We start from the raw sequence: 21475 nt of genomic DNA on the forward strand, positions 1-21475 counted from the left end.
TTTTGGTTTGCAAAAAGCAGGCATCTCTGTTCAGTGGCCTTTACTCAGACACATCCTCATTTAACAGTCTGTGTTAACGTCAAGTGTAAACTTCAATACTTACGTCACACTTCAATACTTATGTGAACTCTCAAATTTGTAACAATTCAAAGACATATTGGTGTTTTCCTTACAGTGTCATTTCCACTTATAGGCAAAAGTAGGACTGTGAATCTGACAAAAAAGACCATCTGTAAGGTGATGAGCAGAGGGAGAACAGAGAGGAACACAGAGAAACTGTGACATTAATAAAGTACTGGAGCTCTTACGTGGTTGTTGCAGTATTGGAGGGCGATTATAAACTACTGGACTTCACGATTGTGCCTGCAACTCAGCTAAGCATGTTAATGTGCTTTAGTGCCGAGATCTAGGGAGTCACTAATGACAAAGAGGGAAAGGGAGAGAAAGAAAGAGAGCCAGGGGGAGAGAGAGAGAGAATGAGGGAGAGAGAGTGAGAGAGAGTGAGAGAGAGAGCCACAAAAGGAAGAAGGGGGAGATGGAGAGATGATTATTATTTCTGCATTTATCTGTCAGTAGCTCAAATGTATGCGCTGAGTGCCTGCCTCCTGAGTGCCCGCCTCCTGAGTGCCCGCCTCCTGAGTGTCCGTCTATATAACAGTCCCCAGCAGACACGCGTGTTAAATAATACAGCGTTTAACTGTCACATCAATGCAGTGTTAGTGTGTTACTGCAAACGCTGTTGTGTTGTGTTGTGTTGTGTTGTGTTGAGTTGTGTTTCCCTTCTTGTGTTTGCAACCCTTAAAGGAATGAATGGCCACGGTGTAAGAATGTTTGACTACTGTCCTCTCCTTATTGATCCAGGATTGCCGCCGTGGTCAAAAACTATAGGACATTTTCAACTAATTAGTCTGCCTTTCAAATCTTAAAATTCAACATCCCTTCGATTCCCAAGTTAATTGTTAACAGTTAAAAAACCTCCACAACCATCATGGTTTGCATTTCAGCTGGGACATTAATTCAGTACAGCTGCCAAAGAGCTGAGTGGCGTTGTATTTGTTTGTGTCTGTTTGGCTTTCCTCAGATGGTGGATTATGTTGGAGATTACCAGATTAGCAGAGTTAGTGCCAGCTCATTTGAAGGCTCATTTTGAGAGTTTACAGATCCTGGTGGACAGTGGAGATTTACTCCATCAGGACTCACAGGACGGGATCAGGACAGAAACTCTCCAGATGACAGTATCAGGACCCTCACACACTATAGGAGTGGGTCAGAACACACACTATAGGAGTGGATCACAACACACACTCTTCACAGGACTGAGTTCACACCTCTGCCGTAATTGTTTGCCATAGAGAATAATAGTTTATTGAACCAAGAAACTTAAAATATCACTTTCTTAAATGGTCGATCTCTCTATTATTAAAATATCAGTCTTATTAAAATATTACTATTAAAATAGCACTCTGCATTTTAATACTTATTAAAGCATTATTTGATTATTAAAATATCGGTATTATTAAAATATCACTCTGTTTATTATTAAAATAGCACTCTCATTATTAAAATATTGCTATTATTAAAATATCACTCTATTATTAAAATATTACTGTTTATTATTAAAAGATCACTCTCTTTATTATTAAAATATAACTCTATATTATTAGTCTGTTGCAGCTCTGTTGCCTGTCAGACTCCTCTCTAAAGGAGACATGTCTTCTAAAAATTTTATTAAATTTTTTTTTTCTTATTAAAGAAAGTTATTGTCTTGTGAGGTGTTTTTAACCAAATCAGTTTTCTAATGTTAAATATTTATGTGACTTCAGGCTAGTACGTTACTATGTGTCAAAATGGCAGACATGCATAATGCATTATACATTTCAAAATTACTGTTATCAAACTTCATCTGTGATCAGAATATGTGCATGAGGCATTAGACATGACATCCAAGTCCTCCACAAATAAGAGTCAGGAAATAAGAGTCAGGAAATAAGAGTCAGGGAATAAGAGTCGGAGAATAAGAGTCGGAGATTAAGAGTCAGGGAATAAGAGTCAGGGAATAAGAGACAGTGAATAAGAGTCAGGCTGCAGAGGGAAATATCAGAACTTGTGCGACATTGTGGAACTCTGTATGAATTATGTTTTGGTGTGCAGGTGCTAGCCTTCCACCCCCCCCCCCCCAGTGCTAGTGCAGCGTGTTGATCTAGACACCCCCCCTTTAGTGTGTGCGTCTTGATCTTTTCCCATCATGCAATTGAAAGGTAATTACAAGTCCTGTCACGTTTGCCTGTTTTATTTTCACATTTTGAGCCCCTTGGCGATCACGCAGTGCATTCAGACTCCTTGGTGTTTGATTGGTGGAGTTTAATAAGGATTTGGCCTCCCCAGTATCTCTGGGAGTCGAGGAACCAGGAGGTGCCAGGAAAAGTTATTTTCAAACTGTAAAGCATGCTTTCTGTAATGCTGGAGAACTGTTAAGCGTGTTAAGCCTCTAAATGTGTGTAAAGCGTGTAAAGCGTGTAAAGCATATATCACTGTGTGTTAAGTATGTAAAGCGTGTTCAGTGTGTTATGCATGTGAAGTGTATAAAGCATGTTAAGCGTGTTATCAGTAATGTTTCAGTAATTACACACCCAGCATGTAAAACACTGGAACAGAAGTGACTTCAATAATCAGTTAAATCATCAATTAATCAGAAATCAAAATGATAGTCAGCCTTTTTCATTTGGTGTGTCTTATACTCTTAGTTTTCACAGTGACTGTAGTTATTTGTTCCTCTGGAGTTGTCTTGGTTCTGAAATAATCAAGGCAGAATTCTGACACTCTTACACTTATTACACACCAGACCTATGACAGCGTGTGAGGGAGTTTCAACATATTAACATAATAACAAATTAAGATATTAACATTTACTTTACCATTGTTTTGCATAATTGTTACTTCATCTGGAAGATGTTTCAGCTCTATATTAAATATAATGCAATAAAAAAATAGTAATGGTAATAGTAATGGTTATAGAGTCCTGCAGATTATCAGCGTTTTCCCAACAGAGGTCAAAGGGTACATTATTTTACACTCATTCCTCTGTATCAGAGCAGCCTTGCTCCCTAACCTTAATCTTAATCCTAACCCCTGACCCTAACCCCTCACTGACCCTTGCACCTGAGCACCATTCTGAAATGTAGAATTTTGTTCCTTTGTTTCCTTTTGTAAAATGAAGCTTTGCTTCTGATCATAGAATTCATACTAGGTAATAGTACGGATAGACCAGAATTCAAGACACCATTGAGTCAGACTACTACTAAACTACAGGAGTCAATTTCATTACCTAGTGTTTAATCCCCTTGTCACCATAGACACAGGAGTGATCTCAGATGCAGTACTTACTTTTTGCAGGTCACATGAGCTATGCTGAACCTGCTGAAAAGGGCTACAAGACAGAGAGAGAGAGAGAGAGAGGGAGAGAGGGAGACAGAGAGAGAGAAAGACAGGTAGAGAGAGACAGAGAGAGCAGGCAGGTAGAGAGACAGGGACAGAGACAGGAGGAGAGAGAGAGAGAGAGAGAGAGAGAGAGGGAAAGAGTGTGTGCGCGTGTGTGTGTGTGTGTGTGTGTGTGTGTGTGTGTGTGTGTGTGTGTGTGTGTGTGTGTGTGTGTGTGTGTGTGTGTGTGATGTGGGCTCTTTGTTTAGGCTAGTGAACACTCAGTGTGTGCATATTGTGTGCAAAAAAAACAACTGATGTAAGTAAAAAGCCAGATGAAAAATAAGTACTTCAGTAAAGTATAGATACCCAACATTTCTACTTAAGTAAGGTCACAAAGTATTTGTACTTCGTTACTTGACACCTCTACATCCTCGGGTATCAGCCCCTCAGGCATCAGTCCCTCAGGTATCAGCCCCTCAGGTTTCAGCTCCTCTCAGGTATCAGCTCCTCAGGCATCAGCCTCTAAGGCATCAGCCTCTCAGACTTCAGCTCCTCAGGCTTCAGCTCCTCAGACTTCAGCTCCTCAGGCATCAGCCCCTCGGGTATCAGCCCCTCGGGTATCAGCCCCTCGGGTATCAGCCCCTCGGGTATCAGCCCCTCAGGCATCAGCCCCTCAGGCATCAGCTCCTCAGGCATCAGCCCCTCGGGTATCAGCCCCTCGGGTATCAGCCCCTCAGGCATCAGCCCCTCAGGCATCAGCCCCTCAGGCATCAGCTCCTCAGGCTTCAGCTCCTCGGGTATCAGCCTCTCAGGCTTCAGCTTCATGAAGCCCTTAAGCTGCTCGCTCACTCAGGCTCCATTTACTGAAATCTTCCACCTTGCCTCCCCTGTGAAGTGAGGCCTGTACATTTTCAAGCTTTCATTTTGGTTTTAGGGAAAGTCCACAGGCAACTGAGAGAGGAGGGAGGTGTGTGAGAGAAAGGTTGATGATTGCCTGCTACTGTAACCGTAGCTCAGACTCTGGACAGAAGTGGCAACCTGGGTGGAGTGGGTGTGCAGTCCTGTTGAGCTAGTGGAGTTGGTGTGAAGGACTTCAAGGGCTCTGCTACTCTGCTACTATACTCCCCCACTATACTCCCCCACACCGAAGACAGCCACCAAGGATGGTCGTGGGGCACTCCTAGGGTTAGGGTTTCTTTCTCTCTCTCTCTCTCTCTTGTACACTCCTGTGAAATATTCAGGGAAGAGAGAGAGAAAGTAGTGAGGAGACGTAAGATTGTCCATCTTCTCCCAGAACAAAGTGCCGGGAATCCTAACAGGAGATGTGGGCTGTGTCAACCCACATCCAGGCATGCATGTTGTGTACAGACATCTGGAAAGATCAAACAAATCAAACGAGTCCTGGGGAGAGACACACATGTGGACTGGGGAGAGACACACAGGGGATTGGGTTACTTAAATTCTCTCTGGATCCCCTTGTTTGAGTTGTTTTCCTAGGTAGAGGTTAATTTGATATATTAATCTCTTAGTAATTGACCATATTAGGCCCAATATGTTTGGTTGTGACCCTGGTGTTTGAGGAACCTACTCACCAGTTGTCTAAATCTCATTTCTCTCTTGATTTCTGGCTCTGGGCTTCAATCTGCTCACTAGAGTCGTGGGCCGCCACCACACTGCAGAGCAGACGGCAGTCCCACTCACACTGCTGCAAAATGCCAAAACTCAGAATGGTGATAAGAGTCTGAAGAAGGCAGGAATTCAGAACGGCTGCTGTCAGAGGTGAAGCTCAGGGTGACATGGTGTATCAAGTTGAGGAGTGATGTGTCAGGATGTATGGGGGTGAGCTGTGATTTGTCAGGGTGTCAGGTTGAGTAGTGATGTGTCAGGGTGTGTGGGGTGATTAGTGATGTGTCGGTGTCTGAGGGTGAGTAGTGATGTGTTAGGGTGTCAGAGTGAGTAGTGATGTGTAAGGGTGAGCAGTGATGTGTTAGGGTGTGTCAGGGTGAGTAGTGATGTGTAAGGGTGTGTCAGGGTGAGCAGTGATGTGTTAGGGTGTGTGGGGGTGAGTAGTGGTGAGTCAGGGTGAGTAGTGATGTGTCAGGGTGAGTAGTGGTGTGTCAGGGTGAGTAGTGATGTGTAAGGGTGTGTCACGGTGAGCAGAGACGTGTCAAGGTGTGTGGGGGTGAGCAGTGATGTCAGGGTGACTCAGGGTGAGTAGTGATGTGTCAGGGTGTGTGGGGGTGAGCAGTGATGTGACAGGGTGAGTAGTGGTGTGTCAGGGTGTGTGGGGGTGAGCAGTGATGTGACAGGGTGAGTAGTGATGTGTCAGGGTGTGTGGGGGTGAGCAGTGGTGTGTCAGGGTGAGTAGTGATGTGTCAGGGTGAGTAGTGGTGTGTCAGGGTGTGTGGGGGTGAGCATTGATGTGTCAGGGTGAGTAGTGATGTGTCAGGGTGTGTCAGGGTGAGTAGTGCTGTGTCAGGGTGTGTGGGGGTGAGCATTGATGTGTCAGGGTGAGTAGTGGTGTGTCAGGGTCTGGGGGAGTGAGCAGTACAGTCTCAAAGATGGCTGGTCACTCACCAAGCTTTTGCTATTATGGTCGTTAACACTGTTTTATTACACAGGAATACAGTTTCCATTTCTCAGTAATGATCTATAAAAGAAAACCATTTGAGTACTCACCATTTGTTCTTGACTTTTCATACATTTTACTGCCACTCAAATATTATGATATTGATTACATGCTGTTGGATTGCTTAGTCAGAGAAGAATTTATGATTTTTCCATCAATGTTCCATTTTAAAAACCATTTCCTTCCAGGATCCCGTGCAGTGTCAGGGTGTCATAGAGGCAGTGTGGGAGACAGTCCTCATCTAGTCCTCACATAGTCCTCACATAGTCCTCACATTGTCCTCACCTAGTCATCTACTAGTCTTCACCTAGTCCTCACCTGGTCTCCTGCTAGTCCTCACCTAGTCCTCACATTGTCCTCAGCTAATCCTCTACTAGTCCTCACATAGTTCTCTACCTCTACTAGTCTTCACCTAGTCCTCACCTGGTCTTCTGCTAGTCCTCACATAGTCCTCACATAGTCCTCACCTGAACTCTGTCTGGAGAATTCTGGTTTCCACATAAGTTTTCATGGTCTGAGACGTTGCCATTATGACAGATCACCCTCCAGTTCATATATGGGTTGTGTATCATGTATTGATGGAGACTTTGTTATATGTAGACTATATATAGATTGTGATAGACTATGTGTTGAAGATTACGTTAGACTATATGTTGAAGATTGTTAGACTATATGTAGATTTTTATGGCAAATCAACCACTCTGGTTTGTTCTCTGTGTGATGTAATTCGGTAATTTTTGAGAGGAGTGTGTCCTCGAGCACAAGTGACCATGAAACAAGCCGTTCTCCACTGTGGGCTGAAATAGTTCTCCACTGTGGGAGGTGATTCTATAGTGCGGTCAGACGCAGTCCTAGGGTCACTTCTACAGGGTTGTTGAAGAGTGAACGGCAGTCATGGCCAGTTCAGCCCAGTCCTGGAACCTAAAACACAGTGTTCACCTCAGCTGTGCCTTTAGCTCACATCTTTGGTCTTTCATCTTGATGCCTCCATAGGTTCAGAGCTGAGAGTGAACAAGACCAAACTAGCAGTGTAGTCCACAGTGTAGTGCTTGTCAGATGGTCTCTCTGCATAGGCAGAGAAATACAGAATGTTCTAGACTACGTACAGCTTTCAGTTCCCCTTAAAGGAAGAGTTAAGTTTTAAATGAAGAGTTTAGTTTCATAGTTTAATTTGTAGTTCTCTAAGAGCTGGAGAAGAATATGAAGCGTGTGCTGAATGTTTGCCCATTCATCCAGAACAGCGTTTGGGAGGTCAGACAGTGATGGTGGGCGAGAGGGCCAAAGTTCCACGTTCTATTCTAGTTCATCTCAAATAGTTCATCTCAAATGTGTTTGATGGGGTTGAAGTCGGTACTCTGTGCAGACCAATCAGCTTCTTCCACACCCAACTCACCCAACCATGCCGTTATGGCCCTTGCGTTGTGCACTGGGGCGCAGTCATGCTGTAATAGAAAAAGGCCTTCCCCAAACTGTTCCAGAGTTGGACAATAATTCCTACAGCTGCAGGATCAGTGGAGGGTGTGTGTAGTCACAACAGGACTGGCCAGTGGGACATTTTCACCATATCTGATGTCCATTTTATTGTTTCATAACTGTCCCCAAGTACATAAGCTGTATATCAGCACACTGCTGTTATGGACCTTTGTTCATACACACAGAAAACAAACTCAGATTATTGTGTTTTTTCTCTTTCAAGATTTAAATATGGCTGGCTGAGAAGCAGATATGAGAGATGGTTTTGGTCTTGGTGTGAGGTGTTGGTCTTGGTCTTGGTCTTGGTCTCAGGTCTCAGGTCTTGCTCAGAGTGTCTGTGAGGAACTGATTATGCCGACACATTGAACCCTCCCCCTCCTCTTTGCATATGATTGAATACATTTATACACTTTTGAGATTTTACAGTTTTTTACGACTGCTGAAATGTCTCTGCAGCCGGGATCCATTGCATCCAGGAGGGACATTTGGTCATGGGGCCGATGATCATACACCTTCCACCTCCAGACTGAAAAAAGTTCCTTAGTGGGGTTGAGGAAAGGCGAGATGGGCGGGAGGAAAAGGGACATCACTCTTGGATGGTCTATAAACCAGTTTGTGATGACATGAGAATGACAAAATGCTACATTGTCCCATCACAAATGTCCTCGTGTTTCCTCCCACCTGTTACATTTCTGCTTCTGGAACCAGTTGTTGGTAGAGTTCATTCAAAAACGAAAGAAGGAGGTCACTGTTATAGGGACCAATCTGGCATTTGTGAAGGACCAAACCAGCACTTGAGATTGCAGGACAAATTGTTATTTGCTCCTCTCTGACCCGGTACATTACTGTACTTCATTTTATTTCATTGATCTATATGTGCAAAAAATGTGTAATACAGTAATAGCTTTTCAGCTCTTTTGTTTTTGCAGAACTTTGCATTTTATAAAATATTTAAGGTTTTGAACCTTAGGTTTTCATTTTTGACATGCTGTGTGCAAGCAATTGTAAATAAGACAAAAAAGATCCACAATTTTGTTATTGGATAACCTTGTGTGTATAGAAAATTTAAGCATTATAAAAACATGTAAAATGACTGCATTTTGTGCACAAACAACATGAATTGAACTAATAGCATAGTTAGTGTTAGATGTTGTGTTAACTGTGTTTAGAGTTTTGAAAATGTGACTACAGATTGGATGCATGTTAGCAGTCGTCAAAAACTGTAAATGGAAAAAGAAAAACAAACAAACAAAAAAACAACATATAATCCTCACAGAAAATCAGGCTGCACAGAGTCTGATTAGCCATTGAGACACCACCAGTGTAGGATCCTTATGAATTTCCCTGTCCTTAAAAGGTTTTAAAAAATTAAGGTTACAAATGTGTTTAAATATTATAAGTAGTAGGAAAAGAAGGAGTTATTCTGATTCTAGAATAACTCTTATTCTAGAAGTTCTATTCTATATATTCTTATTTTAGAATAACTCTTATTCTAGAAGTTCTATTCTACATATTCTTATTCTAGAAGTTCTGGATGCTGTTCTTATGCTTTTATGATAATTATGCCATATAATGCAGTTGGATGTGAAGAATTACCATGTGTGAACATGTTGAACATGTGTGGACATGGACACGTATGGACACATGTGGGCATGTGTGGACATGAATACTCGTTATTAACTCTCTTGTTAATTCTTTTCATATTTCTTGTTTATTTTTAAAGTTTGCATTTCCAGCATTCTATCGGTCTTTAAAGACATTGGGGAAAAGGGTCTCTGATTGGACTTTCTCATCTAAATGACAAGATGTGCTTTTAACTGTGAATCACCACAGCTGCTCAAACCAACCCTCTAAGCTGGGAGTGGGAGAACTGCAATACTACCAGCTTTTAATCATGCCATTTCTGTTCTGTTTACTCTCACTGATCAGAGCTTTTTGCATGTGTCTGTGTTGTTGTTGTTTGGAAGTGTGTTTTTTATTTTCTCTTCGATGTGTTTGTTTGTGGTCCACAGGTCGTCCTCTACATTTCTCATCCACCTCCTCCTCCCCTGTCGAGTACCCCTACCCTCCCCCTTCCCGTGCAGCCAATGAGAGCCAGGGAAGGTTGCTAGGTAACTGTGGGGCTCAGCCTGGCCAGGACTCTGAGTCAGAAGATGAGTTTGGCCCCAGTTCGTTCTTAGTTAAAACTGGCTCAGGGAACGTGTCGGCTCCTGCTGCTACGTCTGCTGACGGTGAGTGCTTCACAAACTCTTGATAATCACTAGAGAAGAGGCACAGACCTGCTAGCGCTCTGTAGCTTGTGAAGTTTGGCACTGGCCCAACGCTTGGCTGGCTATAGAACTTCAGAGGAGGACACGTGCACCATGAGAAGATGCCAGTGATTGGTTAACGGACAGGATTAATAAATTAAGAAATGTGTTTGATGTTGTATATGGACTAAATATTTAAATAAGATTATCCAAACTGTTAAATGATCAAAACCACTTTTATCTCCTTTTTTTATGTGTTTTGTGTGTATGGATTCGTTTGTGTATGTGTGAGTGTGTGTGTGTGTGTGTTTATGTGTGTGTGTGTTGGCGGGGGGTTGTATGTTTGGATGTGTGTCTTTGTGTGTGTGCGTGTGACAGAGTATGTGTGTGTGGGTGGGGTGGGGGAGTTGTTTGGATGTTTGTGTGTGGGGGGTTGTTTGGATGTATCTTTGTGTGTGTGTGGGGGGTGTTGTTTGGATGTGTGTGTGGGTAGAGTTGTTTCTATGTGTGTTTGTGTGTGCGTGAGTATGTGGGGAGGGGTTGTTTGGATGTGTGTGTGTGTGTGTGTTTATTTGTGTGTGTGTGTGTGTGTGTGTATTTGTGTGTGTGTGTCTACTCTGTGAAGAAATGCCCATTCAGTGTTTCCTTTTTGATCCTCACCCATAAACATACTACGGTATGAATTTCCATTACAGTGAACCTACATTACCATAAAACTAAAGGGTATTAGGAGGGGTTTAGCTGCCACAGCAGTTACAGTAATTCACTGTATTTTAGCATCCACAAACTTGTTTGCTCTTTTCATAGGAACTTAATTAATCTCTTTTTGATGTCTTCCAAAGTTTTCTTTGGAAACCGCTCACTTTCCTAACTGTTCTTAACATTGTGAAACAGCACATGTATTCAGTCCCTATGGTCCTCCAGACACACCGTTCACACCGTGTCTCCCTTCTCTGGCCCCGTCAGGGCAGATTTCACCCTGTGTCATGCTGCTGGAGTAGTCCACATTGTGTGAATTCACTTCACTGTTCCAAAACGATTCAGATATCCCGCATCTCAAGTGAAGTGCCTTCAAGTCGTCTCTAGAAGACCTAACTCTAACCTTAGATGACCCTTGCTAGAGCATAAAAGAGATTGTTTAATAATTCATTGGTAACTGGGCTAAACTGAGTTGGCAGACTGTACCCTAAATAAAGACTTCATCTTGAGTGTAAACGCATGTCAGAAGGATTATGGAGCGCCAGGTTCTGAGTGTCTGGTAAGCGTCGAGTTAGAACCGGCGCTAACTAGCCTGACTGACGTATCTGTCCATTAAGGACCTGTGAGGCTGATTCTGTTTAGATTCAATTATGAAATTGCAAACCCAAAACAGGGTTCACATGGACACTACACCCACACATGGACACTACACTCACACATGGACACTAAACTCACACATGAGCACTACACCGAAATATGAGCACTACACCCACACATGAACACTAAACACTCACAAGAGCACTATACCCACACATGGGCACTACACCCACATGTGAGCACTACACCCTCAAATGAGCACTACACCCTCACATGAGCACTACACCCACACATGAGCACTACATACACACATGGGCACTACACCCACACATGAGCACTACACCCACACATGAGCACTACACCCTCACATGAGCACTACACCCACACATGAGCACTACACCCACACATGAACACTAAACCCTCACATGAGCACTACACCCTCACATAAACACTAAACCCTCACATGAGCACTACACCCTCACATGGGGACTACACCCACACATGAACACTAAACCCTCACATGAGCACTACACCCTCACATGGGCACTACACCTACACGTGAGCACTAGATACACACATGGGCACTACACCCACACATGAGCACTATGTATGTATGTAGAGTGAGTACACAGGGAAGGATAGTATGGAGAGTGAGTACACAGGAAATAGTAGTATGGAGAGTGAGTACACAGGGAAGAGTAGTATGCACTGTGAGGCACCATAAGGCCTCAACCCAGACAAAAGAACGCAGCAGTAGTGGGCAAGATGAGTGTGGAGGAGCTCCACCCTTCGACATTTTGCCCCTGGGGTCTTGAATAGGCTGGTGTCTCTGTGCCCTTTCTCTTGATGGCCACATCGATTCTCTGTAGCTTCTGTGTTCAGTCATGGGATCCACTCATGTCATGTAAATGAGCTGACTGTGCTGTGATTTCATTTGCTTTTGTAGCATTTGCCAAGGATTTGACAGAAGAAGAACCCAATTACAATCATTTAGTCTTACACTTGAGTTCATTGTGAAGTCCAGCCCTGCTCCATGTAGGTCGTAGCTCTGAGCTGACCAGTGCATAGCACTTCTTCCTGTGATCAGGAGACCACGCTGACAGACCATCAGGTGTGGCATTGATTTCAAATGGCTCCTCCATTTTGACAAATAGGTTTCCTCAGATGTGCCCTGACCTGCTACACCTGAAAGAAACTACAGATAAAAATAACCTGTGAGATTAATAACCCAATTAACATTCTTGTTAATACTAGAATAATGCTGTTATTTTAGAATAATAATTAGAGTAAAACTACACTTGTATTATCCATGATTAATTAGGAACAAATGGATCTCTTGAAAGGTGTTTGATGGATCTGATGAAAGATATGTCTCAAATTCTTTTGTTTACTGGAGATTCTCCCAAGGGCTTTTTGTGCCTCTAATGATCTGTGAGGTGTTTCTGCCCTCTGGCCATTCCTCCCCTGTTCTCGGTGTCAGAGGAGAGATGAAAGAAAGGGGGAGAGGATCAGGCTCCTTTTGACTGTGCTGTGACAGGGTCCTGCTCTCTGGATTAATCCTCAGCTGAGCAACTGTGTGGCGACAAAAATGCGACAGGAGAAGACAGCCGTCCACGCAGCTCAGATTCACACCTAAAATGGTCAGGGACTGTTGGGTCGTGCCGGGAACATCGATATGATATTTTTGCATCTTTACACATTAGCAGTTAAGGTGTAAAGTATCCACTGTATGTAGTTACAAAAATGTGATCAGGTGCTGTGGTGTTAGTTTCTCTCAGGATTCTGAGTGCAAGGGCAAGTGTGTTTGCAGATGAACTTGGTCTACCTCTCAGGCGTCTGGAATTACACACACGGACCTGGCGGAGATCATCCTACCATTGTCGTGATTTTAAAGATGTCTGAAAACCGCACAGCCATGAAAACACGACATTCCGAGTTCAATTTATTCAGCTTCAAATGTCAGAAACAGTGTGGAAAATTCAGCAGTCTAAACCCTAACCTGAGAAACTGCACTTCATCCCCAGAACCTTCTGCACACCTGCAGTTCACTGGAACTTTCTTGTGTTCATCAGGCTGACTGAGCGATTTTGCTTCCTGCCAGCATGAATGTGCATCGCCTTTAAGAAAAAAAAGGAGCATTTCTGAGACCAACCTACTCATGGCTTTATTTTCCATTTTGCGCTAGCTGTCTCCCGGGGTGTCCCCTGCACCTGCCTCTAACACGGCCCACAGTTGCAAAAAAAAGATAAAAAGGAAGAAGTCCTTCCCATAGTGCTCACTGACCTCCATTAGTGAAGCAAACCCATTGATGCATGAGCTTTTTTAGTAAGCTTTTAATGCACCCTGGCCCCTCCCTCTGGTTCTCTGTGGGTCCACTGGGTACTCCGACGATCCCCTGAGCTCTCTGACGGTCTCCTGGGTTCCCTGAGTTGCACTTGGGTTCTCTGAGGGACCCTTGGGTTCTCTGAGTGTCCCGGCACTGTCTGCAGGGCAAGTGCGGTCCCCTGCTGGGCTCCTGTTCTCGAGCACAGAACAGCTCCCGGCTCTATCCAAACATCTGTTAGCAGGAGCAGCACGAGGCTGTCTCAGCAAGTGAAGTGAGCTGCAGACAAAGGAACTGGCCAAGGGAACCGGACAAGCCCCGGTTCTGTACGTCTTTATTTAGTTGAGTCAAGAGGTCACTGTGGAGGGGAATTCGGCAGGAGACATTTTGAGATTTACATGTGGAAGAAGAAAGGCTATAGTAATGAGTCACACCTGGTCAGGAGTTATAGATCTGTCCATGTAGAAGAGAGCTGCCCTCTTTTCTGTCCAGTTTTTGACTGCGTTTCTCTGGGTGTTTCTCCAGATTGTAGATGTTCACTAGTGCAGCCCATAGGACTGTAACAGCAGTTCTAATGCTGCCTCCCTCAAGCACCGTCACCTTTCGTACGAGTTCTTTGGTGGTGATGAGCTTTATTTACACGATCCTTTCTGAAGTTGCTATGGAGATAACAAAGAGCTAATCAAAGCCATCTGTGCATTTCATCATCAAACATATCTTCAGGACCTTTGCTAATACACGAACTATGACATGCATATTAATAAAGCGGGCACGGGATGTTCAGGAGCCCCTATAAGCCTACTGAATAAAACATGTAGTGTTTGTGTTGTACGAGTTATAAAAAGAGTGTTAAAATTGAATTAAGGAAAAGCACACATTCACCGGCAGCCAAGTGTATTCTCACAGGCGGGTGTTACACAGGCCTCAGTCCCACGCTGGTTCTTCCTGGAGACAATATGATCCTTTGTCCTTCTGTGTTGGTGTGGTAACAGACTGGTGCAGTGGGTTCTACGCTGCTCTAACCCAGGCCTGTTGGTCTTCACACAACGCTTGTGCCCTGGCTTGTCTCCTCTTATGGTGAGCTGCAACATCTTGATGAAGGATGATCAGCGTAGTTGGTGCAGAAGCTCCTCAGACCTGGGATCACGTTACGAGAGCAGTTTCCTCTTGAGAGTTTGTCCAGGTTTTGCATCCAGCACACAAGTTTTGATATTTGCTGTTAAATTGCAACAAAATGTCAGTGTAAAAATACAATCTGAGCTTACAGTTAGGGTTGAACCCCACACTACAGACCTGGAGGTGGGTGTTCCTGTTCACAGCTGCAGGGGCAGTGAAGTGGATAGCGTTTAATGATCTGTCTGGCTGGTGACAGTCTTTTGATTAATTCTGTATCAAATCTCTCACATCTCAGCAGTTTGATTGGGTGTCACATTTACTTGTCAGGTGTGACCATCATTGGTGTAGGTTGTTTTCTTTGAGCTTTGAGGCATTACACATTTGTATGGACAGTGGAGTTGAGTGTAACTTTTTTCCCATCTACATTTAGTGGCACACATGTTAAAACCATATAGATTTGCCATTTACAAATGCAACACTGTGATAATGAAACTGGAATATACACCTTCTGTGCCAGCAGAGTTCTATCACCCTTGAATAATCAAACAGTGAACTGAGTGTCTGAGTGCTTGCCTCACTGTGCATCAATTATTCACATCCTCGAATCAATTCGGCACCAGTTCTTATGGGTTCGAATCAGCCAGTGGTTAACTAACACCGCCTGGTGAAGGACCCTGATTTTCTTTGGAGAGTGGTTTCAGACTGCTTTAATGGCTCTGTGACGCCTACAGCTGTTGAGCTGGGGGGAGGAGCCTGTTGAGCTGGGGGAGGAGCCTGTTGAGCTGGGGGGAGGAGCCTGTTGAGCTGGTGGGAGGGGCCTGTTGAGCTGGGGAGAGGGGCCTGTTGAGCTGGGGGAGGGGTCTGTTGAGCTGGGGGGAGGGGCCTGTTGAGCTGGGGGAGGGGCCTGTTGAGCTGGGGGGAGGGGCCTGTTGAGCTGGAGGTTGTGTTTTCGGTGACATGACCAACGGGCCAAGAAGGACCAATCAGAATCGTGTGCCCAGAACAAGGCTAGGCTGCTGGGCTCCACTCGCTTTATGTTGTTCACTGTTAGAAATATTTTACACCAGTTCCAGAGTTTTAAACCTTTTCAAAAATCTGAGGAATGGTCTTTGATCTTGGTTTTGATTGTAGATAATTGGCACATTTTGTATTGGAAATAAATACATCGTATCAACTTAGAGTTTTACATCTGAAGACATCTTGTAACTTCAATTCCCACAGTCAAGGGACTTTGGTCTGGTGAAGGAATTAGTTGTTTGGACATTCAGTGCTGGTATTCATCCACACAATGGCAGAGGCGTCTTCTCTGCAGCTGCCTGGACATTGTGCTTAAATAAATCGTTTGGGTTCTTCCACGTGTTCAGGTGCTTTTGAACTGGGGTGATTCATTCCTGCTGAGTCACTGCTTCTGTTGTTGTGATGCTCATTGTCTCAAGGACTCTGGTGCCGTTTATGCTTTTCACTGAAAACAAAGCGCATACTCGTAGGAGCAGTGTCAGCTTTTTTATCTGCCATGTGGTATTCAAGGGTCCAGGGGTCCTGCACAAGGGCACTCACATTCTGAAAACACAACCAGTAATTCAGAGCAGAATGGGTAACATTTAACTGAACCATCTGTAATTCGGAGTGATTAAACAGTCTAGAGGACAGACTATTTGTGCTCTTAAGTGGGAGTTAGATCTTTCATTTATTACTTGAAATCAGACTGATTAAAATATTGGCATTGTTACAGTCATTGCTACTATAATACTGTCATCTGTATTATAGGTTATAGTAACATTTTGCTATAAATGTATTTCCTGTAGGTGCCAGGATGCATGCTATGTACTTCTTTGCAAAGGCAGATAATCAAGAACTAAGTATGTAACTCACTAAGTAACTGTATGCACGTGATGTAGCACAGGTTTAACATCTGACCAGGCTGCAGCCCAGCTGCAGGGCAGACCTCGATACACTCGATTCTGTGCCGTTTGTACATTAGTAATGGAGTGTAGCAGTGTAGTCATGTGGTGCAGTAGTAGTGTAGTCACGTGGTGCGGTAGTGTAGTCATGTGGTGTAGTAGTGTAGTCAAGTGGTGTAGCAGTGTAGTCATGTAGTACAGTAGTGTAAGTCATGTGGTGTAGTAGTGTAGTCATGTGGTGTAGTAGTGTAGTCATGTAGTACAGTAGTGTAGTCATGTGGTGCAGTAGTAGTCATGCGGTGTAGCAGTGTAGTCATGCTTTAATGCTTTAATTCATCAGGCTCCTCATCGGTTTCGCATGGAGAGGTGTCTGGCTGTGTAACGGGTAGTGTAATACAGCAGGAAGGTGACTGTATACACACTTGCCTGTCTGCTCTCTCGCAGCCATTCGAACCAGCCATCCAGGTCTTTTGAGTATAAACGTATCTGGCTCCCTGTGGGTGGCATTTCAAGTAATGACTCTTGACGAATGATGTACTCAAAACATGGAGCCAAACATGCACAAAACTTCAGATGAGCACAAAAATTCTGTTTCTCTCGAGCACAGAATGCACTGTACAACATTGTAAAACTGCATATTACTGCTTCAGTATTTATTATTTATTCAGAATTCACTATTTATTACTTGTGGTGCAGAGCATGGATTTGTGTTTCTCTTTGTTTACTACTGTTACGCTCCTCCCTGTTATTGGACAATGGTCTAGGCTACAGGGGAGATGTGGTAACAATGAATCAGTCTTCAATGTGATGCGGTAGGTGATATACCAGAGAATGGCCTTGGTGGAAATGGTGTTTATTTATAAAGGCAACCCAATACTGTGACAGGGCACAGCCCAAACACAACTCTATATACAACCTGTACACAAATACCCTGGGGTACCACAGATATAAGAACTAAGGAGGACATGCAAGGAAAGAACAGAACAAAAATATACATCATGTGTGTCGATGTTGTGACTGTCACTGGTCTTTGTTGAGTCTCACTGTTTGTGTGTTCAGTGTTTTTGATGTGCTAAGCGCTAACTGCACAGTATTCCACTAAGTAAAGCTACTTTATTATGTGTATGCTGGTCTTTGCCTCCTAAAATTACACTCTGAGAAAGGGTCTGTAGGATTCAATCTTGAGTCAGAGCAAACTGAAAACTAGAGAAGTGTAAAATGTAAAGTGAAGCAGGCACTTGCTTTAAGATCAGGGGTTCATTGATTCATTAGTGATTCAGCAGGTATGGAAATGAATGAGAGTGATGTACACAATCCTGTACCTCCTGTCTGACTGTGACTATCCAATCCTTCACGGAGAGTGCTGACTTTACTCTGATCATTCACAGAAAACGTTGACTTTAGTCTGATCCTTCACAGAGAATGTTGACTTTAGTCTGATCCTTTGTAGAGCATTGATTTTAGTCTGATCCATGTTATCGAATGCTTGAGAGCCTCCAAATCTCTGGACATGCAATGACAGCAGACGCAAGTAAAAGCAAACACTGCAAAGTCTGCAAAGCCACTGACCTGTTCCTATGAGAACACTGACCTGGAGTTAGTCTGTTCCTACGAGAACACTGACCTGGAGTCAGTCTGTTCCTATGAGAACACTGACCTGGAGTCAGTCTGTTCCTACGAGAACGCTGACCTGGAGTCAGTCTGTTCCTACGAGAACACTGACCAGGAATCAGTCTGTACCTACGAGAACACTGACCTGGAGTCAGTCTGTTCCTATGAGAACACTGACCTGGAGTCAGTCTGTACCTACGAGAACACTGCCTAACAGGTTATCATTGAACCAACAGCGTAGGTAGCTAATATTATATATGAAGTTAGAGGAATATGTATTTGTGTGTGTGTGTGTGTGTGTGTGTGTGTGTGTGTGTGTGTGTGTGTGTGTGTGTGTGTGTGTGTGTGTGTGTGTGTGTGTGTGTGTGTGTGTGTGTGACCAAGGCACCTTAAACAACACATCAAATCTGGACCCAATATTTTCTTTTGCAGTAAATGTGTCTTTGACAATATTGCTGTATGGATTATGGAACCATTTTTTTTAGAATTTAGATGACGTGAGCCACCTTGATGACAAATTATGCAGTATATCTACCAGACTAGACTATATCTACCAGACTAGACTATATCTGTCAGACTAGACTATATCTACCAGACTAGACTATATCTGTCAGATTAGACTATATCTGCCAGACTAGACTATTATCTACCAGATTAGACTATATCTACCAGATTAGACTATATCTGCCAGACTAGACTATATCTGTCAGATTAGACTATATGAATGAATCAAGGCCATATATCTACCAGATTAGACTATCTACCAGATTAGACTATATCTGCTAGATTATACTATATCTACCATATTGGACTATATCGGCCAGATTAGACTATATCTGCCAGAGTAGACTATATCTGTCAGATTACACTATATCTACCAGATTAGTAATACCAAAGTAATATTTACCACTGAAAGCAAGTAAATTTAACAAAGCATATATTCAAGTAATATTTACTCATAATTGTCAGTGTATTAACTACAAATGTTTCAGTAAATGTTACTTTGCAATACGTTATGTACATGAATTATACAATTAGATTTTACTCAGTGTACTTTAGTAGATTTTACTACAACAATGTAGCACCACATTCTCTATTGGCTTTTATTATTTACATAATAGGACTAATTTTTGAAGTTCTTTAGTAATGCTTAACTGCCATATATTTTTATTACAGTATTAATTTCTGATATGAAACCAGCAATAAAATCTTACATGACTGTTTTAGCAAAGCATTGCGCAATATTTTGTGAAGAAACAAGAAAAATAGCTTCTTTTATTGCAGCAACACCAGCTCAAACAAGCAGTGCATCAATATCGCAGGAGAGAAAAATTTTTCACTCTTACAAACACCTATATAAGGCACAACCTCACTCACCTCTAAATTCTAGCTACTAGACACGGTAACGGTGCCTTAGATGAATTCAAGTGGCATTCTGGGTAAGTGAATGCCCCGCCCCTACTAAACAACAATAACTTCAGCAGCTAAACTACTTAACTAAGACGTTAACACGGCGAAGCCTTTCCAACAACACACTTGAATCTAAAGTAGATTCAAATTATTTTATCTACACTGTTAATACTTTAATGGCAACCATCTTTATTTCTGAACGTAAATTCCTAATCCCAGTTAGCATAAGTTACTTTGCTAATACTTCTGTCAGGCAGGTCAATAATCTGAACTGGAAATAAACTAACATTGCCTGAGTTAAGCTAATCGTTTGGTTCGTTAACATGACAGGCTCATCTCACATCTAAACATAATGTTTATTTTAAAAGTTAAACTGTACGTTAAATCTCCGATGCACTCCGTGTGAAAAACGTTGACTTGTTAGCATCACTGCGCATGCGTGTATCCTGCAAGTGACCTTTTACTTGCTGGTTTCAGTTTTGCATCTCACAAAAAGAAAAAATTACAAAAACGTAAATTTTACTTTGCCATTTAGACTAAAATTTACAAATGTATTTGAAGACAAACAATTACAAAGAAACACCAAGTATTGCATATAATTTTATGTGAAATTCTTAAGTAACTAGACTGTACTAGATTATTCTTTTAGATAGTAGCCTACTTAAATAAACTTAATAATATTTACAAAGTCAAAAAATCGTTTTTTACAGTGTACCAGATTAGACTATATCTGCTACATTAGACTATATATCTGCCATATTAAACTATATCTACCACATTCGCTAACTAGCTGCACTACAGATTAATTATTTCAGGTTTGTAATGTATTAATTCGATGAAGGCTCTTCTGTTCTCTCGTAGACGTCTCTTTTCAGCACCACCCCAGGCAGCGCACACCACCCCTCCCACTGCCCCGCTCACACTCTCCCAGCCGCCATGCCGCCTCGCTGGGGTCTCTGAGCCGCCATAGCTACGCTGCCCGCAGTAACTCCAGCCCTGCCCCCACCGACAGCCCCGCCCCCACCGACAGCACCGCCGCCCCCGAGGGTCCATTGAGCACCCAGGACTCCGGCAGTGCCCAGGACAACTGGCTTCTCAACATCAACATCCCTGTGGAGACCAGGTGAGTTTTACTGAATCAGGATGGCTAACAGTACAATGCGTTTAATGTTGAAGGATGTTAGAACTGTCAGGTAATGTGTTACTATTCTACTGTCCTGTGTGATGACATCATGTTATGCGCAGTGTTGGGAACGTTACTTTAAAAAAGTAATTAGTTATAGTTAATTATAGGAAGTTATAGGAAGGTGAGTGGTTAAGTGGAAGCCTGTGAGCCTGTGTCTCCCCCTATCAGGACTGTGATGCCCGCTGTTCGTTTACAGAGGGCCTGGCAGTTATAATTCAACGCAATACCAGTTTCAAATGACAGTAAATTTGACCAATCATATCTTCCCTCTTAGTGGGTGGGCTTAACTGTATGAGAATTTCCGCCCGCTGTGGCAACGCTAGCTGTCGTTAGCACCACCGCTAGCTAGTTTCGATTCATCCCTTTGACGTCCTCGTTTACATATTCCGTTTTCTGAGAACCACGGAGCTGTGAAACCTTATTTTGTTTGGAAACTTATTTTGCTTAAGAAATTATCTAGTACAAATGTTTATTGCGTTTCTAAAGCTGTACTGTCGTCTCAGTTTTTTCTTTATTCTTTATTGAAGTTTATTAAGAGAGGAAAAAAAATTTTTTCGGGGGGAATGGGAGCGGGCCCAGGTTTAATGGTCACGGTTCGCTACTGGTATATCAATATATAGTAACGCACGCATGACCAGTAACGTCAACGGCATTGTAATGACAAGAAAAGTACAAAATGTGTGACAAGATGACGCCGTTACCTAACGCCGTTATTTTTAACGGGGTTATTCGCAACACTGGTTATACATTACCATGCTATGATCTGCACATTAGACCTGGGCCTAGTATCTCAGAGAACACACAATGATTCTCCTATTCTCAAATACTTTATTACTAAATGCAGCCACTTTCTGTGCAGTG

The 21475-nt window shown here is 43.0% G+C and overlaps 1 protein-coding gene across 10 annotated transcripts in view; it reads left to right on the forward strand.

The window, feature by feature from the left end:
* Positions 1-21475, forward strand: part of tenm4 (teneurin transmembrane protein 4) — a 218687-nt gene that overhangs the window by 53369 nt on the left and 143843 nt on the right. For 9 of the 10 annotated variants that reach the window (XM_076975784.1, XM_076975783.1, XM_076975786.1 and 6 more), the window contains 2 exons: positions 9535-9753; positions 20290-20551. In XM_076975784.1, the coding sequence (XP_076831899.1) occupies positions 9535-9753; positions 20290-20551 (481 nt within the window). The remainder of the gene's footprint in view (positions 1-9534; positions 9754-20289; positions 20552-21475) is intronic. The other variant, XM_076975790.1, reaches the window with a different exon arrangement.

This window comes from Brachyhypopomus gauderio, chromosome 16, assembly GCF_052324685.1.
Source record: "Brachyhypopomus gauderio isolate BG-103 chromosome 16, BGAUD_0.2, whole genome shotgun sequence".
NCBI classification, from domain to species: Eukaryota; Metazoa; Chordata; class Actinopteri; order Gymnotiformes; family Hypopomidae; genus Brachyhypopomus; species Brachyhypopomus gauderio.